Raw genomic sequence first — 9,323 nt, 5'->3', positions numbered from 1 at the left:
GGACAGCTCCTGAAACATCAACTTCATCTTCTTCTCCTCAGCCTGCAGAACCAGCAACCACAGTTAGCAGGAGGTGCTAACTACAGGAGAAGACACCAGCTTCCCTCCAGCAGGACAACAACTGAACTACTTCAAGGAAGTGGTAACAACTGGGCATTACTTGAGATTAGTTAAACCTGATGCTATGATAGAACTGTTTAACTTTCATGAAGATGTGTTGATTCTGTTACAGTGATTGCGTTCTTTTGATTATGATACTAGGAGCCGTTATCAACCTGTAAACCACTGTTAGCTCTGCCACAGACACAGGGTCTGCATGCTAATCTGCTTTACTAACTTGTTAACTCACAATCCTACACATATCACATCAAAGACAACATCACACAGTAACTGAACACCATCTGACGACTCCTGACGTTTTACAAAACAAGTCTCATTCACATCAACTCATTCTAGAAATGGTCCTTTAGCAGAGACACACCAGAAGCAGATGCTGCGGCTAGCTTCTATTGTTCGATTGCTTCCCAACACATGGTGGAGACCCAGGACAGACCTCCTGCTCTCTGACAACCTCCATCTGGAATGTAGTTTCTTGTGATCCGCCATCTTGTTTTGTAGTTCCATCACACGTCTCACACACACACTCTCCCTCCAACTCTCTCTCTCTCTCTTTCTCTCTCCACACACACACGCACCTACACACACCCAGCTGTATATAGGTAGCTAGAATCTGTGTTTTATTTGTTTTCATTGTTAATAAATATAATTTTTGGAATCATACTTGCTGTTTTATTAATGTGCACAAAGGTGAATGAAATGTCGACCTCTTCTGTGTCAAGAACTCCAAAATCCTTCAACCTTGACTGTTAATTCTGGTAATTGTAATTAATTTAACAATTAATTCAAATTCCTGATTAACTGTTTAGTATATCTTATGAGACTGATATAACTGAATTGGCTATGATTTCCTGTTACGACAGGTGGTGCTCCGAGGTATCTGATACACATCAGATTAAATTTCAATAACATTATTAATAACTATCTTTGATAATTATTAATCATTATCGATAGCCAACCAAAACATAAATAGTGATCCATATGACGTAGTAAAGCCCTACATAATGGTCCCAGCATAATGTATGCGACTGATATAAAAAAGTGGCTATCATTTCCTGTTAAACCGGTGGTGCCCCAGAGGTTATGGAATGCCTATCAGATTCCATTGTCTTTGTTAATAATTAACAACTATCGTTGATACTTATTAATCATTATCAATGGCCAAACTGCCCATACCATGCAATGTTGTCCTGATACACAACCAGTATCTCTAATAACATGTAGTGTGTCATTAGCTCAATCTGAGAGCCCTGCTGAGTTTTAATGATGGGAGAAGAATCAATGTTCTTCCGAGCACTTGGAAACACCATCATTTTGCTGTTTCAGGCAGCTTGATACCAAAGTTGATGATTTTGATATTTCTAGGAAACAAGCAAAAGCAGCAGCACATCTCATTCTTGATAGATGGAAGACTGTTTGCATGCATGTGTATGTTTGCCCACTGGGTGTGGCTGGAACTTTATATGGGGGGGGGGGGGGGGGGGGGGTACTCCGCAACACCCCGGGCACCCGGTGCCTACAGACCTGGAAAGTGCACACCTGTCACCCCACACCCCACCAGACCTGAGGAGACTCCAGCAAATCATCTCTGAGAGGCCAGACCCCCAGCCACTCAGAGCACCCCCAGCCAGGAGGAGCCCGAAAAAGAAGGGACAAAGGGTCCCAGGACACAACAACAGCTACCAGGCCAACCCGGATGGACCACAGAACCCCAGGGGCCAGACCTGGGTGAGGAAACCCACGGGGTCTGGGCCCCAAGTGGCAATGCCCTGAAAAGGACAACGATACAATAAAATCATCCACAGTTCTGAGAAGCTATTGTACCTCTGGTAGAGTTGGTAATATAGTGATCAATGTTTGACGTCAGGGTCAGTATGGTTCTCTTTTGATGTCTGTTTTTGTCCTGAGGCACTTGTCGTTCCTGTGAGAGGAAAACAGGTCTAACAGGTCAAAGCTCTTTTGAGGAAATGAAAGTATCCTGCTGAATGGAGCAGCGACTCCACCTTAGGCTGAGATTTCTGCTGAAAAACACACAATTGGAGGATTTTAAGTGGAACCCTGAAGAGACTGAACTGGTGAGTCCTGCTGACAGTTGAAGAAGAAATGGCAGGAAGAATTACTGCTGTCGAGAAGCTCCTGAGCTGCTATGTGTGTGATGAAACATTCCTAGAACCCGTGTCTCTGAGCTGTCACCACAGCTTCTGTTCAAGCTGCCTGCAGCAATTCTGGGGAAAAGCTGGAAACCAAAACTGTCCTGCTTGTAAAAGAAAATCCTCCAAAGACTGTACAGTTGTGAACTTTGGTCTGAAGGAGCTGGCAGACTGTTTTGCTGGCAGACACACATCTGGATCATCTGAGGGAGAAGAGAACGACCAGCAGGGGGAGCTGGTGTGTCGTGAACACCAAGAAGAGCCCAAACTGTTCTGTCTGGATGAGCAGAGAGTTTTATGTACCGTCTGCCATTTTCCTCATGACAGCAGCCACAAAGTGCTTCCTTTAGGAGAAGCAGTGGACGATCTGAAGGAGCAGCTGAGATGTGACTTCAAGTCTCTGCAGGACCAGAGGAACAAACACCAAAACATACAGGAAACATACAATGACCTGGTCCGAGAGTCCAAGAAGCAGCTGGAGTCCACAGAGAGGCAGATCAGAGCCCAGTTCAACAAGCTGCACCAGTTCCTGAGAGAGGAAGAGGAGTCCAGACTGGCAGCTCTGAGGGAGGAAGAGGAGCAGAAGGCAGAGCGTGTGAGCAGAGAGATGAAGACGATTGAGGAGCAGATCTCCTCCCTCTCAGACTGCATAGGTGCTGTTGAAGCAGAGCTGCAGAAAGCCAGCGTGGCGTTCCTCAGCAGCTACAGAGACGTTCAGAGCCGAGCCAGAGCCCAGGGCTCACTGTCAGATCCACAGCTGCCCTCAGGACTGCTCATAGATGTGGCCAAACACCTGGGAAACCTGGCCTTCTCAGTCTGGAGCAAGATGAAGGACCAGGTCCACTTCACTCCTGTCATTCTGGACCCAAACACTGCAGAGTACCACCTCTACCTGTCTGATGATCTGACCAGTGTGAGACGTGGAGACAAACTGCAGCAACTTCCTGATAATCCAGAGAGATTCACTAAGTATTGTGATGTTCTGGGCTCTGAGGGCTTCAGCTCAGGGAAACACATCTGGGAGGTGGAGGTGGGAGATCTTCCATTCTGGGTTGTTGGATTGACTAAAGAGTCTGTTGACAGGAAGGGAGAGATATTTCCTTCCCCCAAACATGGATTCTGGTGTTTATTCCTTCATGATGGAAGATACACTAATGGTGGTGGAGAACCAGTCAGTGTGAAGGAGAGTCTCCAGAGGATCAGAGTCCAGCTGGACTACGACAAGGGGGAGGTTTCCTTCTACGACTCTGGAGACCTGAGTCACATCTACACTCACAAAGACACTTTCACTGAGAAACTCTTTCCTTTTTTCAATGTTGGACAAGCTGCTGGAGGCAAAACCCAAAGTGTCACCATCTGTCAGACTGAGGTTCCTCTGTGATGTTCAGGTTCACAAGTTTATATCAAACCAAACTAAAGTGCAGGAAGAGGAAGAAAGTTTGTTCTGTTTGAAATAATGACAATCATTTTACAGTTTAAATATGGACTAAATGTCATCAAATGTTAATTTATCACTTCATGCAGACTCCTAATAGTTAAAAAAAAAGGCAAACTGTTTTATAGTACATACAAATCTGATAAAAGTACATCAAAAACGATAATATTGAAAAGTTAATTGTTTTATTTCTACACACTTTATATTATTATCTGGTTATAAAATAGAATTGAATCACGTGATATCATGATATATTGTAATATTGAGGGATGAGGATTTTTTTAAAATAATTTTCAGAACTAATGGGCTTAAATTACTAGAAATAAAAAAAACGTTTGATATATATTTATGTGTGCCAAAAAGTTCATGATTTTAAAGGTTAAATGCATTTTAATGTTTAATGTTTTTAATTTTGTGGGTTTAAAGGGAACATTGTGCTTTATTAAATAGAAAAAATTAATGAGTTTGATTTTTTAAAGTGAAAATTCATGCTGATTCTTATAAACAATATTTCAAACATTTACATTTGTCTTGTTAGTAAAACATAGTAAAAATATCTAAACATATTTGTGTCAATAACTCAGTCAATAAATATTTTTCATATTAAATTAGCCTGTTATTTGATTTAAAAAAAGCAAAAATGTTTAAATTCCAGATGAAAATGAAGAAAAAGGATCTCAATACATTAATCAGATTTAATGCTGACATCATGCATTTATCACAGTTCAGTCTTCTGCTGGTTGCATATTGTCCATGTTGATGTCATGATAATGATCAATTTGAAATATATTGTGATTTAAATGCTTCAAGAGTTTTTAAGAGGTATTTTTAATAGAGGAGCCTCGTCACAAGCTCTTTTCTTCCAACAACAGAAGTGATTGTGATCCACAGTTTGTATCTTTGCTGCTGTGTTGAAGTGTTGTTTGTTTTAAATGAGAGGATTTCATGTCTTCACTTGTTTTCTGTTTATTTTACCTGGAATTTTACAAATATAAAATATTCATCTTTATTACTTGTTTTTAAAAGAAACGTTCTTTCTGGTTTTACAGCACTCACCTTGTTTTAAGGATTCTTTTCTGAATTTTAGCTGTTTTCCACTTTACACTTCTTCTTTACATGTTATAATTTTAACATACAAACAAATGTGAATATTATATGATTGTATGTGTTATGTTTGGGTCTCAATAAATGTTTGGAACAAAAACAGTCAAACTTTAAAGAATGATCTGGACGCTCCAGCCGAAGAGACTTCACCTCAAAACACTCAAAATCTTTTCACACTTCAAAGAATGAGCGAGTGAAAAAACTCTACTGCTTGTGAGATTTTGTGGTTCCACTATCTGCTCTTTCTTTATTATCTGCTAACACATTTACAGATCAAATTCAAAAAAGTAACAGTAGAATTATATTCATCCTCTGAGATTCAACTAAAAGGTGAGACTGAGTGTGAAACCTCAAAACTTAGTATTGATCTGAAGTAAAGTAATGACATGGCCAGTTACTTTATAAAGAACTCAGATACACGATGTGCTGAATCTGGATGCTTTTCCTTTACTTCTGGTTTTATCATTATTATCATTATTATTATTATTATTAGTAGTAGTAGTAGTAGTAGTAGTAATAGATCAGGAAAGATTTGGGGCAAAGCTCTTCAGGAGATCTGAAACACTAAAGTTGTGGAAATCTGCAAATATTTGGGAGATATTTTTGGACTTTCTAAAAATGGTGATATTGAGGAAGATCTGGAAACTTGACGCTGATTAAAAGATGCCGACATAAACAAATTTGTCAGTGTCCAAATCCCAATTAAGTTTACGTATCTATACTTTATTTTGAAAAGTCAATTTTGTTTGTAATCTGCAAGTTTACACAAACGTATATGTATTGTTTTATTTATGTTTTCTTGCTTGTTGCTCTTCGTCTCTGTCTTTCTATCCTCCAACCAGAAGAGAAACTCTCCAGAGTTTGGTTCTGCAGATGTAAAGTAAGAACATAATGAAGTAAAAACAGATGGTTTTTCGCCGTTGACAGTTTTATTTCCAGTGTTTCTGTGCCCGTCCTCACAATCCAAGCGCGGCGGCGTGGATACGCAGGAGGACGAACCGTCCCTCCACAGAGAAGTACCACATCAGGCCTCCTCGCCCTCGCCTCACAATACTGAGCTGAATCCTAACGTCTGATGGAAACCAAGAGTAAAGCAGCTAAAAACATGACATTGGTATGTACATTTAACTTGCTGATTCTTTTTTTTTTTAAAACAACAGTTAAAATTCAAGTTCTGTTAAAAAAAACTAATGAAAAAAAAAGAAGAGAGAATTAAAATGTATAAAACAGATTAAGACCGGAGTGGGACGCCTCAGGAATGGAAGCTCGGCGTTTTTCAGGACCTGCAGAACGACTGAAAGGCGACGATTCAAGAAGAAAAGAACAACAAAACAACAACAACAAAAGTCCTTCACAGTAACATCTTGGTGTTTCTCCACAGAGAGCACGTATGGCACCTTTTGCGTTTCATAGTGAGGCACTTTCTTTATGAGTTACTGATTCCACCGCTTCCACTTTCCTTCTCGTCTCTTCAAATCCTCCCGGCAGAGAAAAGATCATCTCCATTTGCATAAGTCCAGCGTCTCCTCGTCGCCTTTGTACCTTTGAAAAGCCCCAAACTGCCAAAATGAACGCACACAAAGCCAAAACCAAATGTGTTTTCATGAATGATGTAATGAATCAAATTGATGGAAAAGAAGAGAGTCACTCTTTAAAATGGAATTAAAAGCAAACTGTTTAGGGACATGAATAATGTGTTGATGTATTTCATTTAAATATTAACTTCAGTATTTCTTCACCTCAATTCCTGTAAAAAAAAATTAATATCAAATTAAATCAAAATGTTTTGGGCATTAATTAATCTGAAATCAAACTTTCAGAGTAAACTATAACAATTTATATTAAATGAACCAAATTGGAGGTTTGCCTTGAAATGTATACATTTCTGTATTATTCCTCACGACCTTTGACTTTTCTACACGGGCAGTCGAGGATTTGATCTACGTGACGAGATCAAAGAGGTTTGAAGAGGCTCTGCAGTGTTTTTCTACAGGTCGGTTGACGACACAGTGGAAGGTTTTTCCTCTTTTGATCTTTTAGTTTTTTGGTGGGATTTTGGCTGCTTGGGGTCTCCGTATCCGACGGCAGAGAGCTTGTAGGCAGTCACACACAGGCGGGACCCAAAAAAAAAAAAAAAACACTTCAAGTACACAGAAAAATAGGAATATGTACACTTTCAAGTGGAACACAAGCGTGTAAAGCTTTTAGTCAGCATACAGCAAGCATGTCTGTACATTCTTCATTTGGTGACCGACACACTCACTTTAAACATGGAAACTCTCTTTACACAAAAATAGTTCTTCTGCAAGACTAAAACTCTCTTTTCATCTATTTCCTATTCCTTCTGAGTCTCATCATCCTTAAAGCCACGTCGCTAAAACCTTCCTGGAGGAAACGTGGAGGAAACGTGGAGGACAGGTCCGTTGGAACGAGACACACGGCTCATCTCTCGTTAAAAAAAACACACAATGAAAGAAAAAAAGATATAAACTACATTTTGTTCCATGCCGTAAACACGAGCAATGATCCCTGTGTGCAGTAAGGTTCTACTTTCTCACACACACACACACACACACACACACACACACACACACACACACACACACACACACACACCCCCCCCCCTCCCCCTCACAGGTACTGATAGAAGCGTGAATGGACGACCTGGGAGCCGGTCAGTTTGTGGGGGTGCGCGGTGGCCGACAGGCTCAGGTCTTTACTGGGGGCTACGTCGCCGTTGGACGCCTCGGCCGCACGCCGCGACAGTTCTGAGGAGGACGAGGCTCCGAGGCGGCCGCCCGGCGCGTCGGGGAGGTCCAGGCTGACCTCGGGGTTGCTGGTGCGGTGGCGCTCGCGGGCGATCCAGTCGCCGATGGAGAAGTCCTGAGAGCTGCACTTGGGTCTGAGCCGGTCGACGGCCGACAGCTCCGACCGGGCGCCGGAGCCCACCGGCTGCGACCAGTCGCCCAGGACGGACAGCGCCGCGAAGTCCCGCTGGCCGCCCATGGTGTGGCGCCGCCGGATGTTCTTCTTCTTGGCGCGGCCCTCCGGCGACCTCTGGCTGCCCACGCCAAACATGTCGTCCACCGACATCCGCAGACGCACCTTCAGTCGGTCCGTGATCTTCAGCTTCCACGCCGGCTCCGCCTTGTCCGGCTCGCCGCGCGACGAGGAGCTGAGGCTGCCGGTGGAGCGGCCCTTGCTGGAGCCCGCCGCTCGGGACAGCCGGCCGGAGTCCCGCTCGCTCCGCGCGCCGCCGTCCAGCGACGACTCGCTGTCGGTCTTCTGCTGCGCGGCTTTCTTCCGGGAGAGCGTGTCGCACTCTATGAGTCTGTGCGAGGGCAGCGGGCGAGGGGCGTCCCTCTGGCCCGCGGCGAACACCGACAGGTCGCTCTCGCTGTCCGTCTCCATCGGCCGGCCCTCGCTCACCAGCTCGCTGCGCTCGTCGTCGGCGTCGTCGTCTCCGCCCCGGCTCTCGGACGCGGAGCGCACCTCGGCGCCCGCCGTCAGGAAGGTGGTGGAGGAGGTGGTGGAGTAGTCGGAGGTGATGGAGCACACCTCGGCGCCCGGCCCGCCGGGGCACGCCTCCGCGCCGGGGGTGGGCGCCCGGCCGCGCCGCGCCCGCGGCCCCGACGCCTGCGAGCTGGTGCTGTTCAAGGTGCCCAGGTCGGACACCGTGTCGTCGCAGGTGGAGGGGGGGTCGGACAGGGAGGCCTGGTGGACCATGGGCACGCGGTAGCCCAGGTCGGGGGAGCGGGGGGGCGAGGCGTCGGGGGAGTCGGCGTGCGCGGGGGCGGAGACGAGCCCCGGCGGCAGCGGGGGAGACGGCGGCCAGCCGCCGGCGAGCGACTCCTTCCCGCCGGCGTCCGGCCCATCCCCCGGGCCGCTCCCCTGCTCTTCTTCATCCCGCCCCTCCCCCGCCGCCTCCTCCTCCCGGGCCCGGCTCTCCGGGGACCACGGGGGCTCCCGCTGCTGCTCGCGGCCCCCGTCCGGGAGCTCCGCCTTGCCGAACACAGAGTCCAGGTCGTCGTCTGAGCTGCTGGGCTGAGCTTTGTCTTTGGGCTTCTTGCGTTTGCGGTTGACGAAGAAGGAGGAGCGCAGCATCTCTTTGCTACACTGGTCCTTCCCGGACCCCCACAAGCCCTGCTGAGACACATCACACACCTTTCAGGGCGGAAACACCACGAGCTGATGTAGAAACACCACGCCGTCTAGGTTTCGCACCGGTTTAGAATCCGGAAGCATCAAGTTCCAGTAAAGTTGGGACAGAGGCCGCATACCTGAGATATCAGAGCGGATCGTCATCTCTCTATGGAAGCTGCTCACAGATTTTCTGAAGCGTCTCTGAGCTCATGCAGTGACTTTCAGTCTCTTTTCTTTTCTTTTCTTTTTTTTTTTAATCACTGCTGCTGACCTCGTCTGTACTTTCTTGTTCGGAGGGACTTTCTAAACTCAATCATCCCACTGACCTGTTGACCTTCACGTTATTTCCACCTGCTGTCATTTCAACATGCCGT

The 9,323-nt window shown here is 45.7% G+C and overlaps 2 protein-coding genes across 2 annotated transcripts in view; one reads left to right on the top strand and one right to left on the bottom strand.

The window, feature by feature from the left end:
• Positions 1-2,220: 2,220 nt before the first annotated feature.
• On the top strand, positions 2,221-3,648 carry LOC308135557 (nuclear factor 7, brain-like; the record flags this gene model as incomplete). The annotated part of the gene is made up of 1 exon (XM_080503609.1): positions 2,221-3,648. One exon carries the CDS (start codon positions 2,221-2,223, stop codon positions 3,646-3,648), a length of 1,428 nt encoding a protein of 475 aa, XP_080359735.1.
• A 2,086-nt stretch (positions 3,649-5,734) lies between these two features.
• The window catches only part of arhgap21b (Rho GTPase activating protein 21b), a 40,714-nt gene continuing 37,125 nt past the window's right edge, over positions 5,735-9,323 (bottom strand). The window contains exon 24 of the mRNA XM_080503904.1: positions 5,735-8,949. Coding sequence (XP_080360030.1) covers positions 7,438-8,949 — 1,512 coding nt within the window. The 3' untranslated portion in view covers positions 5,735-7,437. The remainder of the gene's footprint in view (positions 8,950-9,323) is intronic.

This window comes from Blennius ocellaris (assembly GCF_963422515.1).
Source record: "Blennius ocellaris genome assembly, chromosome: 10".
Lineage (NCBI taxonomy): Eukaryota > Metazoa > Chordata > Actinopteri > Blenniiformes > Blenniidae > Blennius > Blennius ocellaris.
This window is presented reverse-complemented; position numbering and strand designations above follow the sequence as displayed.